General features: G+C 51.9%; 1 protein-coding gene across 1 annotated transcript in view; it reads right to left on the bottom strand.

The window, feature by feature from the left end:
* BCOR (BCL6 corepressor) overlaps positions 1 to 25,022 on the bottom strand; it is a 31,081-nt gene extending 6,059 nt beyond the window's left edge. The window contains 11 exon segments of the mRNA XM_032449280.1: positions 2,066 to 2,232; positions 6,647 to 6,907; positions 7,241 to 7,569; positions 10,647 to 11,000; positions 11,389 to 11,670; positions 16,837 to 17,020; positions 17,466 to 17,519; positions 18,215 to 21,028; positions 21,861 to 21,939; positions 22,620 to 22,751; positions 24,764 to 25,022. Of these exon segments, the coding sequence (XP_032305171.1) occupies positions 2,066 to 2,232; positions 6,647 to 6,907; positions 7,241 to 7,569; positions 10,647 to 11,000; positions 11,389 to 11,670; positions 16,837 to 17,020; positions 17,466 to 17,519; positions 18,215 to 21,028; positions 21,861 to 21,939; positions 22,620 to 22,705 (4,610 nt within the window). The 5' untranslated portion in view covers positions 22,706 to 22,751; positions 24,764 to 25,022.
* Positions 25,023 to 25,247: the final 225 nt, after the last annotated feature.

Raw genomic sequence — 25,247 nt, 5'->3', positions numbered from 1 at the left:
GTTTCCCTGCATAGGGAAATACAGCAGCACAGACCCAAGTGTCAGGAACTGGGACCAAACCGATCTCCCCCCCCCTCCCCCGCCCGACACACTGACCAATGGTGACACTATGGGCTCACGCTGGCTGCCAGAGCAGCATGTTGAATGAGCTCACTATTGCTGCCCAGGGACTCAAGAGCTCCCAGAGCAACCAAAAATACCTCTGGCTGATGAGCGGACTGGGTAGGTGGTGGAGGGGACAACGAAGTGCATTCAGTGCAGTTACAGAAGCAGGGGTGGGGTGTTAAGTCTTTGATGATGGGGTTTCTTTTGCTTGTTTGTTTGTTTTTCAGACATAAATATCTTTCCAAAGGGGCATCATATTCAGGAATCTAGCTGTAGCTGTCCCTGTTCACTGCAAGGGAGTTGGCTTAGATGGCCTTTTAAGGTCCCTTCCAGCTCAAATGATTCTATAAATCTACAAACAGGAATTTGAAAAGCAATGAGGTTGAGAAAGATTGACACTGCCTTCCTCCCAGAAAGTTCCAAGGATGAGAAGTGGTTAAGGCTTCAAGATCAAAATGCAATTTGTCTTACGAACACCGGGAGCTGCCCTGCGGAGATGGACAAGGCTGGCCATAGCAAAAGCGGTGGCAGCACTGCTCAGGCACTCCCCACCAAGTGCCACCGCTCTGTCTTGCTGGTTGCGGTCACTGCAGCATCAGGCTTGCACACACCTTGGATTCATACTGTCCATTGGGGCATAATCTCAAAAAGCACTAAGCCTGCCACCAGAAAGCCAAGGGAGCCACTGGTTGAGCTGTGACAGCACCGTCCAGGATCGAACCATTATTACATACACTCCTAAAGTGCGTTTGCCCCAAAACAGCTTTCACTCAAGCCAAGTTTGTTCCTGGAAAACCAACTCCGCCTTTGAACTGAAACCCAATCCACACTTCCAGGCGGCAGTTGACGGTCCAGCTCCAGGCTGATTTGCTATCTGAGCTATTCGGTCAGTGGGACAAACTGCTTTGGGGTCCCTTTAAAGGGGCGCTGGGTGCCCCTGGGGGGCTCCTCCAGCCGCTGCCTTGGGGCAGCCATAGGAGCCCTGATGGACCAACCCCACAGCCCAACTTTTGTTCTGCGGACTCCTCCCTTCCCCAGCTAATGCATAAAGAACTTAAAAACAAAAGCGGCAGCCCTTAGTCATGCTGATTTTCCCTCCCCAGCTATTGGGATGGTGATGGCAAATGTGATAAACCATTTAAGATAACAAGCAGCGGGAGGCCGGTGGAATACAAAGCGACCTGTCCCCGACACAAATAGCTGAGATCAAGTACTGCATATTCGGGGGAAAAGTTATCCCAAGGTCAGCCCCGCAGAGGTGGCCAAAGGAGGGCTTAGCAGTCGGGAAGGACTTTCCATTAGGAGACGCACCAGGAGCTTAGAAAAGATGCCGAGCCACATCCCCTACATCCACAGAGCAAAATGGAAAACACAAGACAAAACCGAGCTCAATATCTATTCTGTGAACCCCCCTACTATTCATTTAAGGGAAACAAAAGCCAGCGCTGGCTCTAAAAAAAATCAATCCAAAATATGCAACGTGCTGATAATACTGTTTAACAGCTAAGCAAACCAACATTTTTATATAGCACGTATAGGGCTTGCACACCCAATCGCTGCAAAAGCCTGAAGTGCTCTTAAAAGTAACACCACTAACAAGGCAAAGACCACTCTTTTGGCACAACTCAAAGGACGTGGAGCACAGACAAATGGAGCTGCAGCTCAAGTATCATTCCTTCCTGCCCTGCAGCTGGGGATTTCACAAACTCTTTGAAAAAAAAAACAAAACTTGTTAAAATTCCCAGGAGAAAATAAAAACCAAACCCACATTGCACCAAATCAGAGGCACAACAATTCCACGCGCTGGATACTCCATCAATCCAAGAGCCTGTGGCCTGGCCCCAAGGACAGGGGGCAGAGCAGCATCACACCCCTGGGGGCTTCATGCAAGCTTGAGGGCAGAAGGCAGAGGGACAAGGCACATCCCCATGCATTCATCACGGTGTTGGGTGCTGCTCACCTCGTTCCATCCTGTGCACTGCAGTTGACGTCAGCCCCGTACTCGAGGAGGTGCCGTACGATGCTCAGCCAGCCCCTGGCACAGGCCTCGTGCAGGGCACAGTAACCCGCATTGTCACGGTGGTTGACATCGCAGACCTTGTTTTCCAGACAGTACAGCACCACTTCCTGGAAAGAGCAGAGGAGGAAAAACAGACACGCTGAGTTATTTGTCACTGCACGGGATTCTCTAAAGAAAAAGATTATGGAGGAGACAGCACACACCAATTGCTATGATAATTCCACACATGGAGCTGGCACCAATGGTTTGACCCTTACACCCACATTTCTGAATGCAGGATTCTGCACATGCAACATCATCGTGGCTGACATCAGTCGGGATTGTAAAAGGAAAAAGCATGTGAGCTGACACAAAATACATTTAACACACGAAAGACAGTTTGCTATCAGGAAACAAAAAAACCTGACTCTATCATCACCAGGGAAATCCCTTCTTCACCCACGCTGATTCCTGGGTGGAACCCAAGCTGGGCACCAGCTCCAAACAACCAACCCAGTGCTGTAAATTCAGCACCATCTGTCCTGCAGTTAATGCACCACGGTGGAATCCAACCAAAGATTTGGGGTGATGCAAGAATTCCTTTATTTGTGCAAAAAAAAAAAAAAAAAACCAATCCAATTTGGACAGACCTGAGAGCAGCTTTTCAGTACCTGAATGGGAGCTATAAGAAGGAAGGAGACAGACTCCTGGTTTCCAATTAAATGGGGATTAATTCCAATTAAATAGTTTAGACTAGATATTAGGAAGTTGTTTTTTATAATAGGAATGATGAGGCACTGACACAGGTTGTCCACAGAGACAGTGGATGCCCCAACCCTGAAGATACTCAATGTCAGGCTGGACGGGGCTCTGAGCAACCTGGTGTAGCTGCAGGTGTTCCTGTCCATTGCAGGGGATTTGGGCTAGATGGCCTTTAAAGGGTCCCCTCCAACTCAAACAATTCTATGATTCAGTGATTCTATGATTTCTAAATGATGCTGTAGGTACACACGCAGCAAAATGAAAGCACTGACTGTGCATTTGCTGCTTCCAAGGATTACAAGGTACAGCAAGGATCAGGGGGGCCCTTTGCTTGTCAAAAGACAAGAATTCAGCAAACACCATGCACAACGCAGATACTCCTCCTGGCTTCAAATCCAGTGGAAAGCCCGCAATCAGCCACGCTCCCAGCATCCCTGACCTGGGGACTGGTATCCAGGATACAGCATGGAGCCATGCTTCTCACAGGCCCACACCGACCTGCCTGGGAACGGAGCAGCCAGAAGCCATCCCACCCCCCCAGTCTTGGCCACCATCATCCCACTCATCTACCCTAGGGCCAAGAACCAGCCCAGAGAGGAGGATGCTCTCACCTCAAGCTTACCCATGAAAGGGTGGTGTGAAATTATACCCTAAAGGCATGACTTTCCCTGCACACCAGGCCTCCCTGCCAGGCACACAGCGGATAGATGGCTGCAGGCAGCAGAAGCCTGGCCGTGTTCAGCACCGCTTTTAGCACGCAGTTACCGTTTAAAATAGCTTTTGCAGCACGGAATAAGAAAAGGGCCTTTCAACTATTTCTGCAGAAGGAAAGGCTCGTTCCAGGGCAGAGGACCCACTGCTGGCCAAAAACACTAATTCTATCGGGCAATTCTACATTAAGAGGCTATAAGAAGAGTGCCATTACCCACAAAATGTAACCATAAAGCCCATAAAACTCTACATTGTTAATTAATTAAATGCCTCATTAACTTTTTTTTTTTTCCTTAAATGATTTATTCGATTCACGAAAAAATTAGCCATCGCTGCCGAACGTGGGGACATGTGGTGTTATAAACATGCTTTGGGTTCCACGAGCATCACTCACTAACACTGGAGGAAGGCCATGAAAATGCAACAAGGCAGCTCAGCCCCTGTGTGGATGCTTTGCTCCCAGCCGAAGTACAGATAGACCCACAGAGTGGAGAGGACATGACAAGTAGGCCCCAAGGCAATTCCTAGTGTCACTGGAGGGAGCCCACCGGAGCCTCTCCCCCCCCAATACACCACACATTTAACTGTCTTCCCAGATGGGACTTATTCCCAAACCTACCAAAGAGCTTCCCAAGTCCAGGCACGGACTAAAAAGCATTGAGCAAGCACATGGACGAGCAGCCTTTCTCTCCCATCACATTCATTACACAAGCCGCTTCTAATTTTTATCCGAAAAGCCTTTATGCTCCCTATAATTCCCCCTCCTCTTTCCCCCCCTCCGCAAACAGTAAATTACAGTTTTAAGACTACTATTATCTCAAGTCATTTGTTTCAAATGGTGAAAACGTAATGGATTCAAGCACGACCGCCGGCTGACGCGCAGGGTCTGGCGCAGACTCCAGCCAAGGAAGCGCACGGTTCACCCGCAGCCCCGGGTTAGCTCCCAGCACATCGACTTGCCTTTGAATGAGCCACGGCCACCCCTCAGCACCGCTGGCTCTGCTGCTCATGGGGATAGCAGAGAGCAAGCGCCTCCAGCCGCCACAGGTCACACACTAGCACATAACGAGCTTGACCCACCCAGCTTTTTTTTTTTTTCTTGTTTTTTTGGAACTTCTTGACCACTGCAATTTTTTTCCAGGGGATTCAGCTTCCTACTGAGCACAGCAGCGCAACTGCTGGCCAGCAAACAGGCCAGAGCTCCCACAGCTGCTCCAACTACCGCAGCCACCCCCACTAATAGCCACAGGGTTCTCCCCCTCCCTGCTGTGCTCATGGGGGAGATCCAGGGCAGTCACCCTATGACAGAAAATAAAAGCCCTGCCCAAACACAGGTCCACTCAAAGGCTTCGGGACCATCACCCTGGCTTTCTGCAGCCACCCTGATAAGGGCTGCAGCCAGCAGAAGCAGCGAAGCAGACAGAAAGCTCTCAGCCCCTGCTTGAGCAAGACCTCGGCCCATCACAGCTCTTTGGAGAAGCTCCCATTGACCTGAGTGGAGCACAGAAAGAAAAGTGCCCGGTGTCCTGTGGCAGACCACTATGCAATTGAGTGCTTGTCTTTGTAGATGCCAAGCAGGAAGAAAATAACCTCTCAAAACTAACAGCACACACTGCAACATATTTTGGCTTTGGATCCATGGGAAATTTTAGATCTTAAATAATTTAAATGACAAAGATTACCATAGTAACGTTGTAGCAACTAGCGCTCCTCCTCCCAGCTACAAGTGCCCCAAGATGGAAACAGCTGTGTCCAGAGCACAAACCACAGAACCACAGAATCACTGAGACTGGAAAATACCTCTAAGATCCCCTAGCCCAACCAGCAGCCCATCACACTATGCCCACTGCCCATGTCCCTCAGTGCCACATCCACACTGTGCTGGAACACCCCCAGGGATGGTGACTGCACCAGCTCCCTGGGCAGCCTGTGCCACTGCATCACTGCTCTTACTGAGAGGAAATTGTTCCTAATATCCAACTTGAACCTCTCCTGGAGCAACTTGAGACCATTCCCTCTCATCCTACCTGGAGGAAGAGGCTGATCCCCACCGCATCAGAATCTCCTTTCAGGTGATTATAGAGAGAGTGTAAAGGTCTCCCCTGAGCATCATCTTCTTCAGACTGAACAATCCCAGCTCCCTCAGCTGCTATCCATAAAACTTGTGCTCCAGACCCCTCACAGCTTCACTGCCCTTCTTGGAACACATTCCAAGGCCCCACTGTCTTTCTTGCAGCCACAGAATCATAGAATCATAAAATTACTCAGGCTGGAAAAGACCTCAAAGATCATCAAGTCCAACCGCAGTCTAACCGTAGTACCTTAACTCTAACAACCCTCTGCTAAATCGTACCTCTGAGCAACACAACCAAACGGCTCTTAAACACATCCAGTCAGAAAGGCCCATCCTCCTGCATGCCCGCTCCCAAAGCTGCAGGCCTCCCTCCACAGCCCCAGCCACATAGAGGCCATGTCCAGGCTCCAACAAACCCTAAAGTTCTGTAGATGCTCAGACTGATACCACCAGTGCTGATGTGGAGGCTGCCCCTTCACCCAGCCACACTGAGGCCAGGAATCGCATGCTGCAGTGCAAGGCCCAGCATTGCACAACACCTCTCAGACCTATATACCCAAATACAAGTGTCCTTTTGAACAGCTGGGCCACCGAGTGCACCACAGGGCTGATTGTGACCCAGGCTGCTGGCACAACGTGCATGGAGCACTCCCGTGGTACATCTGAGCATGCAGAACACCAAGTGCTGCATCACACACCCATCGCTCCTTGGAGAAAAGGGGGAAAAACAAAAGCCTGCTTCTAAACAACCCGCTCCTCCACCAGGGACAAAGGCAAAAATGACACGGCTCATTAGAGATCACCTTAAAAAAAAAAAAAAAAAGCCCTGGGCTCTATTTGCAGATGGTTCACATTTAGGCGGAAGCCAGGGCTGCAACAGACATTCACCCCATGCTCACTGCCCTCCTTGCAGGGGATAGGGGAGGTTAAAAAGGTTCCCACAGGGCCCCAGTCTCCCACCCATCCCACTGGAACACCCCCAGGCGCAGGCTCACCTCGTAGCCCAGGCGGGCCGCTCGCTGCAGCAGGGTTTCGCCTGCATTCTTGTTGACAATGAGGCGGCGAGCCTCAGGAGGCATGGGCCGGCTGGGAGGGGGTTCAGGAGGGGGGCTGGCCACCTGCAGCGTGGCAGGCTGGGGGGGCGGCGGGGCAGGCTGCAGCCGCTCATACAGCTTCTGCTCGTAGGGCTTGGCCGGTGAGGAGTCACAGTCTGAAGCAGGCTCCGTGCGTTTCCTCGCCTTCTTCGGTACCGCCACCTGTCAAAACCATCACCGTGTTGGGGTTTTTGTCTTTTACTTTTCCCTCCCCGCTCTTACAATGCAGCATTTTGCCGGCAGAGAATTACGACTTTCTGCCGGCACTGAATTTCTTAAGAAGGCCCCGCGATGGCTTTTAAACACCAGCCTTCTCCATCCCCACAACAGCAGCTCAAACGCAGGCAGGGTAAGGAAAGCAAACGTAGAACGTGTAAAGCACACAAGGAAACGCTGGCGCGGAGCACCGCTGCCTGCATGCACGCAGCGCAGTTGCTCTGTGCGTTAGCTCTGCGCTCAGAGCGCTAGTGGGCAATTAAGGCTAAATAAAGATACCTTATCTTCGGCATTTTCGATATCTGTGGTGTCATCCCCTGTCAGGGATGACCTCCTCCTCCTCTCCTGCAGTGCCAAGTGTTTTGTTTTACACTAATGCTTCCCTGATGGCTTCTCACACTCGGCATATTTCTGCAGCAGAGACTCAGGTTGGAAATCCTCCTCTTCGTCTGTGTACAACCCATCTGTCTTCCGGCTTTCTTTAATTTTCTGCTGTTTGGCAGCCAACCTCGAGGCTGGAGTGCAGCTTGGCTGAGCCTGCCTTTTGCTGTTTGCATTGCTGGATGAAAGGCTCTTCATGTGCGGAGACACTGGGAATACAGGCAAGCCTAAACGGGAAGGAAAGGCATTACACGTTGCATGGCGCGTTAAAAGCAAAACATATTGCTAGCACTTAACACGAGCTCCTTGACTGCTTAAGAGATCTACCAATTACATTTTCAAATCATTAATATTTCAAGCGTGCCGCATTCCAATTGTAAACAGCATCCTGCAACCTAACATCCGCTAACAGTCGCGACACCCCGATGCAATGAGCTGCACTCAGCTCCCTGCCGCCAGCACCAAGCTGGGGAGCGGCTGCTCCTTACCTGGGCCGCCTGCTCCAGGCACCGGGAACCCAGCGCTCTGCATCTGTGCCCTGCCAGGCTCTGTCTGCAGGGATGGAGCTGGAAGGGGGAGAGGGAGAATGGAGAGTGTAGGGGAGTTTGGGGGGACAGCAGTGAGGGCAGCGAGAGAGGGAACATCCCTGCAGCAGTTATAAGTCAGCACAAGAGAGGCCTGTGGCAGGATGCTCACAAGGACATGTCTTCACAGAGGGTTGGTTCTTATGGGCCAAAAGCTACGGTGAGAAAAAGAGTGCAAGCAAGTCTGCAACAAAACAAGGACAGGAAAGTTGACTTTTCGTAGCCCAAATTCCCCTCAGGAAGAGAACTGAGATGACCTCAGAACCGAGTCCTCTGCAGAAAGATGCTCTAAGGGCGGCTGGAAAGGAAGGGACACTTCAGGTTGACAATGCCGCACCACTGAGAGAAGGTGCGGAAAAAACCCGCAGCACTTGAAAGAGGCTCTTCTCACCGAGGAGCCTCTGAAGTGATGCTGCTTTCAGAAGAGAAGAGGTGGCGGGAGCAAACAAGGCACCAGGCTGCTCCCAGAACTGAAACCTTTATTTAAAGAGGCGTGATCCAGAGCCAGCTGGTAACAAAAAAATCTAAAATGCGCTCGGAAATAGAGCTGCGAAGGCAACTTGCACAAGACTTTCTGGATTAAAGGCAAAACCAGAAATCCCCTGGTTCTCTCGAGCCACTTTCTAGAAAAAGATGCACGCAGTGGTGTGCCAGCCAGATGTCGGGGAGTTTATGGAACACATGATGTGCAGATTGTGCACCAAAACTCAGTGAGCCTCCAGGCTCTGCAGCTGGGCAGGATGCCTTCCAGCTGAGGGCTGAGCCCACCACTGTGGGGCTGTCCTTCCAACACCACAGACCTTTCTGACCACGATGAGGGAGCAGCAAGAGCAGGCAGGAATATCCCTTTAATATCCATGCAAGTTAAAAAACCCAGCCCCATGAGTGATGTGGCTTGTGGTGAGCTGACTCAGAGCAGGGCCGGCTCCCTGCCCGCAGGCTGCAGGATGCCTTGGCCGCTGCCGGCACCGCGGGCCATGGCTGGAGTAATGCAGGAGCGTGGCTCCCAGCACGGCCAGCATGTGGGAGCAGCCACAGAGAGAAACAGTCAGAGAGACAAGGGTCTGCTCCTGCATTAGAAACACCTGCTTGAAGCCAGAAATTTGAGGACAGGTCCCAGGTGAGAAGGAACAAGCAGAAGTCTCCATCCTGGCGTGACCACCACACAGTGAATGCTCTGTTGCAGAACAGGGAAAACTTCCCCATCTTGGTGAACTAGGAAGAGCAGATTCAAAAGGCTTACACTTCAGTGGGGCCAGCAATGTGACCTGAACGGTTTCCAGAACCTCCACACAGTGGCCACCGAGGAACAACTTAGATGGGTTTATGGTTTTATGAGAGGCTTCCAAAACCAGAAGGCTTTTCATAGCCACGGGGTGACTGAATCTCAATACCTCAGAGAGCAGGGCATGAATGGGGCGGCATCTTTTTCCCGAGGTTATGTTTTAAGAGAAGACTGCCACTGCCTCGGGAGGCATTGCGGGGGAAAGCCAAGCATCCTCACACAATGCACCTCCTTGTTAGTGACCCTCGTTTAATCTCTACAAGATATCTCTTTCTGGAAGTACAAAGGAGAGCAGAAGATGGGCAGGGATGTCTGAGCGGATACCACACTCACCAAGGCAGCGCATAAAGCAAGGGAGGAAGAGTCAAAGCTCCTTTTAAACTATGTCTTGATCTTCTGCTCCATAAATCTTTTTAGAGAATCTTCCCCAATGATAAGCATCAAAGTTTGGGGTTTTCTGCAGTTAGATCATCATAACAAGTAGAAAGATGGTCTAGAAGCTTTAGGACGGAACTGAGGCTGGCAGCTTTGCCTGTGACTGCTTTGGAGATGCCACCCAGGAACACTGTCCCCAGTGCAAGGTGACCTGTCTTCAGTCCCGACCTTGGTGTGAGACAGCAGGACCCCTTCCTTCTGCTTCTCCCTCTCAAGGGGGTCTCAGCAATGCCACCAGCTTGATGGAGCTGCCAGCCCTGGGGGAGCCCAAGCATCTACCTGAGAGCTGCCCCACCACAGCCTCTCCCCAGGACAGGGACTGAGCAGAAAGGAGGAGAGAGGGCAGGGAAAGGGGACACTGGGGAAACAGTCAGAAAAAAAGCCAAGGAAATGGGATGCCCCTTCAGGTGACCCCACACGAGAGAGCCTGAGCACCTGGGGCCACAGGGCAGGGAGAATGCCTGGAGCAAACCAGCCAGACACCTCTTGGGGAGGACAACTAAGCCTGGCTCCAGCCCTGAGAGGAAGAGGCAGGGAAGCCCAGCAGCGTACAGAGTGATGGAGACATTGGGTTCCCGGACACACCGCTGGTAGCTGTCCCTGTGCTGCCCACCCCACCACTCCGATCCCACACCCAGACTGACAGCCTGCTCCCTCCCCGCCTCCCTTGCCCACCACCACCATACACCCCCTCCTCCCTACCCCCATCTCCTTGAGAGACACAAGCTCCATCCCCACGTTATCTACAAGAGGGTTATTTAAAGCCAGAAGGCACACGCACGCACAAACACGTAGTTACACACACATACACAAACACATTTGCTTGTCTGCCAAGTATCAGCTACGGTGCAGCTCGTACAGAGGAGGTGTCAGTGCTTACACAAAGATAGAGAGATAGATACTTTTAAAATAAAGCTCTCGACAGTTCCTTAACATCGGTGGCAGCATGCGTCACTGTAAATGCTAAAGCCAGCGGGTTTCCCTAGTAGTCTCTGCATACCTTGTTCATTGTCACTTGTTTTGAGGGACTCTTCAGACCAACTTCTATTGCTTTTGGCCTCTGACCTTTTCTTGGTGTGCCTTTCTTCTGTGAAGTCTTTGACCTTTGCAGTGGCCTCTGGCTGAACAGCCTCAGCTAAATCTTTCCTGCTTTGCCGGCCCAACTTGCCGGACGGGGATCTCTCTGGTGACACCTGCTGCTCCCATAGTTCCCTAAGATGCTGCAGGTGACGCTGCTTTTTGGGATGGAGCCCTGTTAATTCAATGCACACCTTCAGGTTGGTCACCTCATTACAATTGGGCTCTTCTAAGTGGTTAGAGGAATTGTTTGTCATTTCCCTCTCAGGCCAGTCATCTAATGGAAAAATAACTAAAAATTAATCAAAAGGCCCCCTCAACTTAAAACAAAAGCTACATTTCACTTTCGGGGCATATAGTCTCACCGCACTATGCATTTTAAAGGGTTACATGCACTACATGGTAACTCGCACTGCTGTGGCTACAGTGTCCAAGGACTAGTGCTTTACCCGTGTATACCAGGGTTTTTATATATACGTATATATATATATACACACGCACATATATATACATACATATATATATACATGTATATAATTTTAAGTGAAATGACAGTGCTCACATTAGTAACTATCAAGTTCAAAAATGGAAACACATTAAAGCCAAAGGGATGTTCCCTTCACAAGACATTCCATGAGAGAGACCACAGCAAAATGCCACCTTACCTTTGGAGCTCTTCTTCTTTTTTGCCTTTGATATAAATTCGTCCTGCAGCTCATCCACAAAGCCCTCACTTTGGCTGCCATCGTTTTGCACTCTCTCACCAGAGTGTTTACGCTTCCTGTCCAGACGCGGACATGGATGTTGGCCAGTCTCTTCTGTTGGCTGGTCTTCCGCTTTGTCGTATATAGAGTGTCTCTCTAAATAACATTTCTCATTTGAGAGATCTTTTTCCTCCAGAGCTTCGAGAAAGTGACCTTGGTTGTTTTCTGCACCAGCAAAGTTACCTGAAAATAAAATAGAACAAAGATGTAGTAAGCACAAAACAATTAACTGCAAGAAAGCTGTGCTCTCTGATCTCTTCAATGTCATCTCTATCATGAGTTAGGGTTTATGAGGCATGCAAGTAAACATGCAAACATACTTCAGAACAGCTCTCTGGCCAGCCTAGCCCAGCAGCTTTCTCAACCACTATGTACAGCTATCCCCCAAAAGATTCTCGCTGTTGTTTACACACCAGTTGGAGAAGTACAAAACTCACAATACTCGTAGCCATAGAAACATCACAATATATTTTTTAAGGTAAAGAAACATCTTTAGATATCGAAAGCCCAGACCCTTTTCAGCAAGCAACCTCGCCCCCGAGCCTTGCTAAGTAATAACCCAAGCTACACTTCGTAATGACTTTCTTTTCAAAAATACTCTCCGATTATAATAATGCATCATTTTCCCACTAATTCATAACTGTTCACTAACTTTGCTCATCAAAATGCAGATTCTGGCTTAAAAGCATTTGTCCCTTCTTCTGGAGATGTAAGTGGGAAACGGCGCACGCACATTCAGACACGGGAATACCACTAAGAATAGCGATGGTATTTTGCAAAAAGCACTACTTGAATCCAAGGTTATAAAAAGGCTTCCTCACATAAAGCAATCAGACAGACACGATCCTTATCATTTCCTTTAAAAAAAAAAAAAACAACAAAATGCACTCGGAAGATTTCCAGACCAGGTGAAGATAGAAAAGTGTGCAAGGACGTGGCCTGGCAAAGCAACACAGAGACACTGTGCTGCTGTACTTGCTGTGCATGATTCTCTCCCCCAAAATTTAAGGACAGGCAGAGTGATTTTAAATGGATGTTTGTCTCCCAGGCCTTTTCCCAGGCACCTGCAGCCCCCAGTGCAGCCTGAGCGCACCCTTCTTTAACCCCAGAGCTGTAACTTCCTACAGCTCTGTCAACACCCGCCACTTTCACCGCATGTTTCGAATACATAAAGGGCAGGTGGGGGAAAAAAAGCAACGACCCCTCCCTAATGAGATTTTTCTTCATTGAAACTTGGAAAAGGTTCCAAGCACCACCCAGCAGTTTGCAGGCACCAGGAGACACCTCAGTGTTGCTTGACGCCTGCAGGGCCATTGTATAAAACAGCAGTAGATATTTGTCCAAGAAAAATCACAGTGCAAGTTGGCTTTTTCCAGGCACATGCTGGGATGTTCAAGCTGCTCTGCTATCTGGCCACCCCGCATCCCCCAAAACAAGGACGCACTTGGGAAGAAGCTGGAAAGCACCTCCCAAAGCAGCCCTCACAGGGTCACAGGCAGCAGCAGCCTACGGAGGCTTTGGTCGCTCTTAATCTTCGGCCTCGCAGGAAGCAGCGATCTAATTCCAGCCCGCTGCCACCGCAGGCGACTGCCTCCGTATTAATTCCTTCCCTGCTGGAGGAGGGGAGGGGGGGCCTGGCACAGGGAGGCAGTGCCGAGACGCAAGGCAGAGGGCAGGGACGCACCATCCGTGCTGGCTGACGGCTCTCCCCCACCGGCACTGCTGGCGGGCTGTGGAGCAGTGACACAGCCAGGCCCCTGTGCTCACTAATCCATGTTGCGTAACTGCCCCACAGAGCTGAGCGGGGCTGCGATGCTGCACAGGGCTCATCCAAGCTCCCTGTCAAGTGGGTTCCTGCAGCCTGTGAGAAGCACACTGAGCACGGAGCCAACAGGAGGTCTGGCAGCACAACACTTACTTGCCCAACAATGACAAGGAGAAGTTGTTCGCCTTTGTTCCTTTAATCTGCCTCCCTGCATTCAGGTTGGGACTAGGGAAAATTTTTTCTCAGTAAGAGCAGTGCTGCAGTGGCACAGGGTGTGATGGGCTGACTGCTAGACAAGATGGTCTTAGAGGTCTTTTCCAGCCTTAATGATTCTACGAGTACAACATCCCTTTCTCTGCCCTAGGTGGAAAACAACAACAACATGCTTTGAGCCTTCCTATCCTCGTTATTCAACCAGCAAAGAGGTAGCCAGAAACAGGATAAATGCTGAGTTCTCATAGCAACACACCTCTATGAGCAAGGAGATTAAACTCTCAAACGTGTTCCTGCCTCAGCCCTCAAGCATCGCGACTCACCGCACGACGAGAATCAACACCAACACCTCAAACCATGGCTGCTCCTATGACGCTACTGACGAGGGGGTTCCTTCACACCTGGCTTCTGCCCAGAGCCACATCTCAGCACACAGGCTCACGAGAAGCAGTTCCACATGCACAGCAAAAAAAAAAAAAAACCAAAAAAAAACCACGCACAAACTTTCCTTTGTTTTTTTTCCACCTTCCTGTTGCCGTCAGCTGTTCGAGACTAGGGCCTCCCATGCAATGCAAACAAGGAAACGCATCGTTGTGTTTGAGCTGCAGTTCTTTTGTTCAAATAACATGGCAGCTAAAAACAGCGTTTCCTCTTCCCCGCAGCTACCTCGCACTGCATTCACTTAGGCAAGGCAGCCTTTATGCGTACCGGTGCTGTAATGACAGCCCAAGTGCTACAACCCAGCACCCAGCACCCAGATCATGACACAGTCAGAAAGTCACCTTCAGCACCAAATCCAGAGCATCGCACGGGTCAGAGGAAACCCAGCTGGTTCTGTGTCTTTTTTCGCCAAGCATCTCTGCCTGGGAACTTCCCCGATCTATTTCCTCTTGCCCCAGCAAACAAGCTACCGCTGTCTCCTGGCACAGATGTTTTTCCTTGTTGTTTGTATCACGTGAAGGCAATAACTGCACAGGGCATGGGACACGCTTACTTCTGCAGCCTCCCATTTGCCCATGTGTACTCCCAGCCCAGCAGAACAGATGAGCAGAAGGTTGCTGGATCACATGCACAGTGGCACCTCACTCAGATGCTGCCCATCAGCCAATTGCAGCTTTCACTTTCACGCACAGAAACTGCTTTAACTTTTTCCTCAAGCCTTAAAAACAGGTTTTTAACCTATCAGGTCCTATTCTCCCCTGTTAAGGACTAAATGGGCAGCATCTTCCTGCTATAAAATGAGATGAGCGGGTAATTATGCTCCCCGATGAGGAAATTCATGGCTTGCGGAATGCATTCAATCTTCCACACTCCGGTATGATTTTCAGCATCGCTCCGAGAGCTGTGCTACGCGCCAACATGCGATCATCACATGCCCGTATTGATGCGCGTGTCCATGCCAATAGCTTAAATCACTTGATCTCCAAACAATTCTCTGACTCATGACATATGCATCCTATAATTTATCGTGTTTGTGCTATGGAAATGCACCGAAGAAGCATTGCCTCAGCAACATTTACAAGTCACCTTGGCAACAAAGCAGCTTCGCTGCTGTTCTCGTAATGCCCAGGAAAACCTGAACAAGATGGGAGAGAATCAAAGCACCTCGACTTAGAGGTGTTTAGATTTCCTCAGCTTAGATTTCCTCTTACTGGGGCAGTACATCGCCTGCCTAAAATCAGGCACGAACCTCTGGCACAGCACGGTGAGGCAGTGCTGCAAAGCTCAGTGCTGCCAAGTCAGAGTAAAAGTTGAAGGAATCAGGTATTGCCTTCATTTGCCTCAAAAATAAGTCAGTGTGCGTGCTGCACACCTACGCAAAACAACCATCCCTGAGGGTGCCTTAACAGAAGAGCCTGCATCCCACCGGGTGCCTCTCTGAGCATCGCCTGCTGCGTTACCCAGCCTGCTGTTGTTGCACCGGCAGCAGCGAGCTGGCCCCGCGCTGCAGGCACATTAGCAAGCTTTCACGCCAAACACAACGGCGTGATTAGGAACTGGAGTAAGCTGGAAGAAAATGGCATTTCTCCCCTGATCTCAGGGTACAAGCAAAAGAGTGCAGTGTGCGTGGCCCTGCTCGTGCACTGGTGTGCTGGGAGATGCAGCTTGAGGCGTGCTGAGCCGCAGGCAGCTGGGGGCCTCCTGATTTATCTGCTGCTGTCCCCAGGGGCAGGAGGTGAAACACCACGATAAAAAACGTACTGAGGGCTGAATGTGCGCCTGTAAACACTGTCAGTAGCACAGACAAGGCATGCTGGAGAGGAGCTCTGATGTTAGGGGCTTATAGCTTCAGCCAGACTCGATATTCCCCCCTAACCAGAGCACATCAGCAGCAGGCAGGAACAAACTAACACAAGACTGAGCACACTTCTGCCTCAGACGCGCTGCAGCCAGCAGACTCGGGAATGGGAGACCTCCGCGAGTGATAGATTTAAGGACGTACTGTAACACTGGCCTTTGGTGAGGGCAGCATGGGGGGGCAGGCAGTGTACTGTGCGTCCTTTCCGCCTGGATCCAATCGGGCGAGCGCCAGCTGGGTGCTGCCCTTCCTTCCCGCAGCCACCGCAGCGCACTGTGATGAGGGAAATCCCTCCCAGCCCCGCAGCTCAGCCTCCTCCCCAACCTGACGCTAATCCACTCTTAACACTCAGACCACCCCCCACTTGCCACCTGGCCAGGCCGACCCTCATTCACACTGCTATTTCACAGCAGCAATGCCACAATAACTTGATTTAGATGAGTAACGGAGCAAGCACGATTGACCGGCGTGCTGTCTGCCAGAAGCATTAAACAAAGACCAGAACAATAATTCAAAGTTATTAAATTGCCCAAATACATTTCCTACTGGCTTTACTCGTGCATCCCTACCCATGGCAGCACACACAGCCCCCAGGCTGCCCAACACACACCCACCAATGCACACACCAACATGGGCACCACAAAGCCCGGCGCTGCACTTCCCCTTGTTTAGTGATGCCTTCAGTGCAGGTTTTTGTTGTTGTTCTTTTTTTTGGTTTTTTGGTGGTTTTTTGTTGTTGGTTTTTTTTTTTTTTTTTTTGAGCAGTTAAAAACAAAGTAGCAGCAGGGGGAACGAATCCTTTCCTTAATTACTTCGTAAAAGAAAACCAATTTGGAAACTGATGGAAGCCAGATGCTTACCAACAGTTCCCAAAATAAGAAGCGATTTTGCTCGCATCACACAAAAAAAGCCAACACCGGCTATTTACTGATGCTCCTCCGCCTCCAGCACTCGATCCCCAGCACCACACACCCCCAGGACAAGACACAGACATAACCCCTCGCCAGTTCTGCCCGAGCTGCTGCGGCCAGACACACAGATGCACTTCCAAAAGCCATCAAAACGTGCTTACATCTGTCACTGTCATTTTGGTCAGCAATGGCATCTTCCAGAGCGACAGGCTTTGGCTTCTTTTCACCACCTCCTTTCAAGTTTTCCCAGTCTGCCTGGCTGAATCTGCAGACCTCTGAGTCTTTGGTAGCTGTTTGGCCTTCTCTCTCTTTCATCTCCAACTCTGAGAAGCGCATCATTGCACGCTAGAAAGAGAATTGATAAGAAAAAAAAAGTATTGCGATAAAAGCGCCTTCATTTACCTTACCTTCTATGAAAGCATTTCTAAAGAAAAAGCTGAGCCAGACAGTTAGCGTTAGAGTTTTAAGCACCTGACTTGTCAAACAGTGTTCTAGCATCGATACGCAAACAGCCACACAATTCTTTCTTACGTAAGCGTATATGTATGCATATACATATATATATACATATATAAATGTATACTGTATATAAAACAAAAACATTCGAACTCAGAGGTAAAAGGAGACAAAAACAAAAAGAAACAAAAAAAAATATAAAATAAAAACAACACGAAACTGTACAATGAATAAAGACGACCATGGCCCACAAACTTCCCTTTGTGTATTTGGAAATGAAATTTAACTCAAAGGTTTATGTAAGAGTCTAGTAATAAAAATTTGAAGAACTGACCTCACAGTAAGCAGCAGGTAGACATAAAATACTGTCCTCTTGTAATCCTTCCATCTATGTAATTAAAATGGGCACTCAATGGATCATTTAGATAATTTCATCCATTTTTATAAGCATCAACCACTTCTTTTCTTAACAATGCAAAACAATTTGGCTTAACTCATCCGTTCATTAAAAGTAAAATACCTTAAGGCTATTCCTACACAGTATCTCTCTGCCATCCCTCAGCATCAGCCTCAGTGCTGCCCCTACTCCTGACTACTCGCTCGCGTGGTGGAACCGTAGCGCAAGCCCCACTCCTCCATGGCCACTCTCCTCCGCACCGCACGGCACGCCTGGCATACTAATCACAGCTTGGGACACACTTTGCTAGCTGGCACTGCCGGCCGAGGCAGAGATTACAGCCATCGCTAGCGCTGCCATAGCATGCACTGCATTCCTGCTCGACTCCCCTCCACAACTGCAAACACATTTCATACATACATTAACATTTCTAGCAGATCTTATTAAGAGCCCTTTAAAACTTACTCGTGCATACATACATGAAAGTCATACATGCTATTCTTTACGCAACCTTGCTTTAATTAACAGGCTTCTCGTGCTACATAAAACCATTCCTGACAAGCACACCCTAGTGAAAGAATCCCTGTATTTCCCCACCTGCGCTGCTGATAGCAACTGTAATACTTGACTGTGACTTACTGCAAAGAAATAATGGCAAGCGCCGCACGTTGCACCACGAGACTCACCTGTAGTGCCCGCTGCTCCCGGCTGAGCTGACTCGAGTCCGCGTACAGCTCGGTTGTCACACATTTGAACCGGTCACCTACATAACCCGCAGAGTTCGCGATGCGTTTTGCCAGTTTAGACGGCTTGGGTTTCAATATTTTGCCATCCGCAGAGTCTGCGTCATCAGGTCCATCTTTGGCATAGGTCTGGTTGGTTTCAAGGCTGGGCTGCGTGGTGCCCAAGCAGAACTGCTTGGTGTCGTCCTGCACTTTGCCAAAAGTCAGTGCGGGGCCGTCGGTCTCGTGGGCAGCCTCCAGGAATGCAGGCGCAGGCTGGAGGGCCATTCTCTCTTTGCCTTGGACAGCAGATAGGTCTTCTTTCCTCAAACCAAACAACGCCGAGCTTGGGGCTTGCTTAAAATTATAGCTATCGTGCAGATCGTTGTTCCTTCCAAACTCAATAAAATCTCTGTGCTGAGATGCCTGCTCTGCCTTGTGCTTAGTTGGGTCGTTAGCCTGACCACCACTCTCAGCAGCAAAGCCAGCTTTTGCTAAGCTTGCCTCGCTTTTAGAGTCCTGCTCATCCCTCAGGAGCTCTGGGAAGAGATTCTTGTCGCTTTTGGAGGAGCTCTTGCCATGGCCAGAGGCCTGGTGTAACTTCACCATCTTATCACTGGACACAGCCTCATAGTGCACCTTGCCACCCGCCTCCAGCAGCTCAGGAAGCCTGCCACGCAGCGAAGGGTCCTCATAGCGTGGCCGCTCGTGGGACCGTGACCTCCGCTCTGCCTTCTCCTCCTTGCCCGTCTCCAGCGCCGAGTGCTGCAACAACATGGGGTGCACCATCCCCATGCCCAACGCGTCCTGGTATGTCATGAACTCACTGCGGCCAGCCGGGAGGCTGTATGGGAGGCCAGGCTTGGGAGCCAGGTGGCCAGGGTAGAGGCTGCCATTGGGCAGCAGGACCGGGTGTGGGTAGACATGCCCCTTGCCGTGCAGGGACAGAGGGCTGATGGCCAGGCCCTCCGGGACAGGGTACGGGAGGTAACTCCTGGGGTAGGGCAGATGTGGTGAGCGGAACGCCTCGTTGGGTGGCAGGAAGATGGGGCTGGAGGCCAGGGCGCTCTCGGTGGCTTTGAAGCCAGCTTCCTGGCCGCAGGGCTTGGTCACCTTATTGCTGTGCTTGGCCGAGGCGGCCAGGGGCTGCCCGACGTGCTGGATGACTGAGGCTGTGCTCTCGGCACCACCCCTGGCCACCTTGGTGCAATCTGTGTTGGCGTTGGGAGCTGGTGAGGCCGAAGCCGGCCGGCCCCCTGCAGGCACCGTCCCTGACACACTGCCTACCGCTGCCTCCGTGCCACCCATCCTGGGGCAGGAGGAGCTCCGTTGCTGCGGGATCACCCAGTCCAGCGCCTTGTTCTTCAGTGTGACACTCTTGCTGCTTTCCTCACCAGGACCAGGCCCAGGGACAATCCAAGAGGAAGGTGCCGTGCTGATGATCTCAGGCCGGTAGATGGGACAGGTTCCAGGGGAAAGGGTCTCCTTCTGGGCATCACCGCCTGGCAGCAGCGGCCCGCCTCCTGCCCGGCCATGCACCAGTACTGTTGGAGGCATTTTTTTCACGTGCTCCACTTTTCCGGCACCTTCAGCATCAACAACCTTTGCTGATAAGTCCAGTGGTTTGTCAGCAGCATCCTTGGCTGGGGCCTGCTTCTCGAGCAGCGGGGGCGAGCGGCTGTCCTTCCGCTCATGGCTGGCCTTTCTGGCATGGGGCACTGCCTGTGCTGGCCCTTCAGCAGCCTCACCCGCCTTGGGCACCTTGCCATTGGGCAGCCGGGCAGGTGGGAAGTCGCCACCCACGTTCAGGTAGGGCTTGGGGAGTGGGACAGAGGAGGAGGGCGATGTGGCGATGCTGGGGAAGTGTTTGTGGAACTCAGCGTAGGCATCCCCCACCTGAGCAGGCAGCGGGAGGCGAGGAGATGGCCGGGGCGAGTGTGGCAGCAGGAGCGCAGGGTCAGGTGCCAGGCCACTGGGTGCTGGCTTGGCAGCGGGGACACGGGGCTGTTTGCTGTTCGGCAGGTGCGGGTAGGCATGTGTCTCCACTGGCGCACCAGGGCTGACTCCCATCTTCCATGAGAGACCCTTGTCCGGACAGTGCACCAAGGGTGGGATGGCTGGGGATGCTGAGGCAGCCGAGATCCTCATGGGTGAGGCGAGAGAGGAGGGGATGTGGGGGGTAACGTAGTGGGAGGGGGGCAGATAAAGGAAGCGCTCGCCATTGGTGCAGACGGGCGAGTAGGCCAGGTGCTGCGGCAAGCTGTAGGTTGACTGCTGAGGTAGCAACGCCTTGTACATGTTCAACGAATACTTATTTGGTGAGTCAAGAAAAGGGTAGATGGTGGGCGTCGCACCCTCCATGTAGGGGTTCACCCAGGGGAGCCGTAGGTAGCTAGCACCATTGACGCCCAGAGGGCTCTGCTTGTCATTCGCGGCTCGGTCCAAGCCCAGCGTTTCTCCTGTCGGGACTGAGTTTTTTTGTATTCCAGGGGGCGTTTTGTAGATAGCGCTGAAGCCATTTGGGCCTTTTCCAGAGACAGCTGCATTTTCTACTGCCTCGGGAGCATTAGACTTAAACTGTATCTCCGGATTTCTTTCAGGAGTAAATCCGAGACCAGCTATAGAACCTGTAGCATCCCGCGTCTTTTCAGAGCCAAGTCCACACAAGCTGGAATAGACAATGCTACTAGGAACCCTGAGTCCTTCTCGCATAAGTCCAGACCTGTCCATGCTCAAAGCTGCCAGACTGTCAATGCGATGGGCCGTAGTTGCATCCACCTTCACAGAAGAAGAAACAGGTTACTCGTGCGCTCTGATAAAAAACGCTACCGCACAAACTGCAGATACACGATCATTTTGAAGAGAACCACCACCACGGCAAGCACATACTGAAAACACACAGAGGATAGTCACGCTGAATTATACAAGAAGCTATGGAACAAAACAGACCGCTACAAACATCAGTAAAGATCTCTCTACATCTCCAATGCACTGATCAGAAACTAAAGCTTGAGGATCTAAAGCTCAAAAAGCCCAAATGTGCCCAGAGCCAGTGCATGGTGGACAGCAGCTCCCAGCCTCCAGCCCTGCCAACTGAGGTTGAGGCTGGGAGCATGGAGAGCAGAGCTCAGGGAGAGCAGGAGGGAAAGCCTCCTCCTTCCTCCTCCCCTCTTCCTCCTCCAGGAGCTCCCCCTCCTCCACAGCTTGATTGTAAGGCATCTGAGCATGCAGAGCAGAGCCAGGTCAGCCATCGCTCGACAACAAGGCGCTGAACTTCTCTGCTCGCTGCTCCCCACATGCTCTCAGAGGAGGAGACCGTCAGCTCTGGTGCTCAGGGACTACATGAACCGTTTGTGGTAGACATAGCGGTGTGCTGTGCGGCATTAGTCATAACGGAGCAAGAGGAGGATGAAGTCATACAGCAGCGCACACCACAAAGTCAGAGCCAGGAGGCTAATGAGATAAACAAGCAAAGTCCCATCGCACCATTCCATAGAAACAATCCCTACGTGCCCCTGCAACAGAATGGTGTTTGAGTCGCTTCTCCACATGCAACATGCGGGAACACCGGCAGGTGGGGAGGACAGATGCGATAGCAATAATTTCTTACCACACTGTGATTCAGGTGGTTTTCTTCCCTCAACTCCAGTCTGTTTTTCGGTGCATCGCCATCGTTAACTGGGATTTTCCTATTAAAAAACAGAAGCTTGTTACTGGAAAGCACCCCACGTGCTTTGTTATCAGCCCAAGCTTGTATACTACAGCAGCCCCATCCCATACTGCATTTAGCTGTCTACGCACAGTGGCTGCTTTAGCAATAAAGGACCTTTTGAGAACAAAACACACTGAGCCCACCTCGGGGCAGCCTCTTGCATTGCCCACAATTGTTATCACAGTTTACTATTCGTCCCCCCCTTACTTTTTTCTTTTCTGCAAAGAAAATACACCGTTTTAAACACGCCCTTTCCACGTACCACCCATAAATGCTGCAACGGAGAAAATTACAACACACACAATAATGTCATACAACTGTCAGCTGTTCCATGCTAAAGAGGGGGCTGCACATCTGTGCCATAGCAGTGCTGCAGCACTGGGACTTGTTATCACGGCAAGCGCCGATAAAGAATATACCTTAGTGCCAAATTTCAAATCCCAGGGATAAAAACCGCTGACATGCAGCAGAAGGAAAGTTTCATCATTACCCCAAAGAACTCCCTTCAATCAAAGCACTTAAAGGCACACATCACTTCCATCAGACATCAGCGCCTGCATCGCCGCCACCCCCGGCACCCAGCTGATCCCTGTGCAGGAGGCAGCAAGCACACGGTGAGGCCTCGGCTGCACAACTTGCAGCAGCTTAAATATTTACCTGTCCTCATTAATTCCACACATGCGGACCCTTTCATTGCTCATCCAGCTATGAACGTTGCCATACAGGGGGGTTGCAGAAAGCATGACGTCTTCTTAAAAAAATCACTGCTTTTCTTCACGGTTTTATATTCTATTAAAAAGGAGGGGTAGGAGGGGATGGGGGGGGGAAGGAAGAAGAAAGTTGAGCAGATTTGTCTAGGAGGAAATGCAAACATCAGAGCGGAGCGGGCGGCCTCCCTCCAGGTCATTAATAATGAATGCCGCGTTGGTGCGGGGAGCGCGCTGCCTCCGCCAACCGCTAAGGGAGATACCCTGCAATAAAGGAGCAAATTGAGGGCATTTATAGGTCAGAGGAGAGGGATCTTTTCCCCAGCGCGCGTCCAGAAAATTAAGTACCATTCTGGGCTATCAACAAAGAAAACTTTCCGTGGCACGTTCAATTGGAACATGCCGCGATTCACAGCGGCACCCAAACACCCACCTCGGTGGGGTCTGAGCAACGGGCTCCCAACAGCAGGCTGGGGCTGGCCACAGCGGATGAGAGGACGAGAGGCAGCCACGTCCCCACACCCAGCAGTGAAGGGAATGCCTCTCCCTCCCACCGCCACCTCAGCTCGCATTAAATCCTGCTTTGCTGCATGAGTGAAGTGTCAGGACAAGCTGCGTTTTATTAACAGGATTAGCGCGGCGCATGATTTATTCCGGTGCAAGATTTTAATTGCTCTTCGGAGGTCGAGTCGTTGCTTTCGACTGCGCTTCAGCCCGCATCCCACTGCCGAACGCCGGGTTAAGAAGTAGGGGGAGCCTTAATGCACAGGATATCCCTCGGCTCTTCCTCTCTCGCAAAAATAGAAGCCCACGAGCAGGCGGCACGGCGCGCACAGGGCTGACCGCGGGGAGCTCGGCGCATAGCGTCTCCCACCGCACGCAGCTTCCCCAGCAAACTCATTTCCTTTGTTAGGCTCTGGGATATGCAAATGACGGCTTTGGCATTTAATGGGGAAAGAATCCCAGATTGCGCCTCAGCACAATACTTTGCACACGTGGGGAGGGATGTAAGGGCCCGAGCGGCGTTCGCTCCCCAACACTTTCCTCTCCCCTCGGAGCGGCCTTTTGTGCTGAACTCCGCGTCTGGAACAAATGTATATTAATGGCACGGCGCCGTGACCCTCCTCTCCCCGGCACCGTTCGCTCTCCATAATGAAGCCCACAAAAATCGCTGCGAGGAAACAAAAATCTGCGGAGATTACAGATCGCGCTATCATTCAGAAGGAGTTATTTCACTGCAAAGACGGTTTCTGGACAGATTTACTGGTTTCCAGATGCGCCGCTCGTAATGTTTTCAATAGAGGCAGCAGCAGCATGGCTGGAGTGATTTAAGGCTTTCCGTTCGGCTGGTGGCCGCACTGCTGGGAGCCTCGCACCCCACTCCTTTTGGGGCCAGCTCTGGGCTTCTCCCTGGATGCGGATGGCTGAGATAAGGCACAGTGCTTGCACTGGAGCAACTAACAAAGCACAGAACTGCACCGGAGGACAAGACTCTCCTGCATCAGAGCCCTTTGGGGCGTGGGGTCACCAGCTGCAGCCCCACCCCCTAAAGCCACCCCAGGCACACACGTGCGCTCAGCACCCCATGAACTGCAAATGCAAACTGCAATGGGGTACAAGTCTGCTAGTGCCAGCCCTCACATCACTGCAGCTGCACCTCTGGTCGCACCCTCGTCGTCTCCCCTCCGGGAGTGCACGCAGTACTACGAGAAGGGCAGCGCTCCTCTATTTATATCCGCCTTCCGCGAGGGCGGCCCCGTTGCGAAACCCCGACGGCAGGCAGCGCGCTGCGCAGCGGGGAGAGCAAGGCCGCGTCCCTGCATCCGCCCCTCCCTCCCTCCCCCTCCGTCCCCTTCCTCCTCCTCTCCCCGCTGTGCACCGCCCGTCCCGGAGCGCCACAGCCCCCGGAGCGCGACCGGCATTTCCTCCGGGAGGTGCAATGCCCGATAGGGCCCTCCAAGGCTAAATATAGGCGGTGATGCGCGACGGGGGGAGGCACGGGGGAGGTGGGGGGGAGAGCGAGACGCGCACACGCGGTTCCGCAGCGCTGCCGCCGTGTGAAACCAGCTGTGAGCGGCGCCTGCAAGCACTGACCTGCACACAACGCCGTGCCGAGCCCAGCCGGCAGCGCCCGGCCCCTCACCGCAGGGGCAGGCGGGGGCACACCGCGCTGCTCGGGAGGCGGATTAGAGCGGGGAGCGTTCGGGTCTCCCTCGCAACGTCAAACAGACTTTTGGCAGCCGTCGACGCCAGCGGCAGCACCAAGTTTTGTTCACGCGCTCTTGGCGTGGAAACGAGAAAAACACGGTGAAGAAGTAAGAGAGAAGGAAGGAAGACGATTCCTCGCGGCCCCGGGAGCCGGGCCGCAGGACGGCCGTCGGGGCCGCGGCGCGGGGAGCCAGGAAGCGGGGCGGGGGGAACGGCGCAGCGGCGCACGAGTTCCCTTCTGGCGCCTTTCCTCTTTCCACCTCCAGCCCCGCCTGGCTGCCCGCCAGTTTCCACTGCACAACCGCGGGGCCGGCGGCAGCGCTGCGGCTGGGGGGGGTGGGTAGGGGGGAGAGCGAGGGCTGCGCCGGGG

Source organism: Coturnix japonica, chromosome 1 (assembly GCF_001577835.2).
Source record: "Coturnix japonica isolate 7356 chromosome 1, Coturnix japonica 2.1, whole genome shotgun sequence".
Classification (NCBI taxonomy): domain Eukaryota; kingdom Metazoa; phylum Chordata; class Aves; order Galliformes; family Phasianidae; genus Coturnix; species Coturnix japonica.
This window is presented reverse-complemented; position numbering and strand designations above follow the sequence as displayed.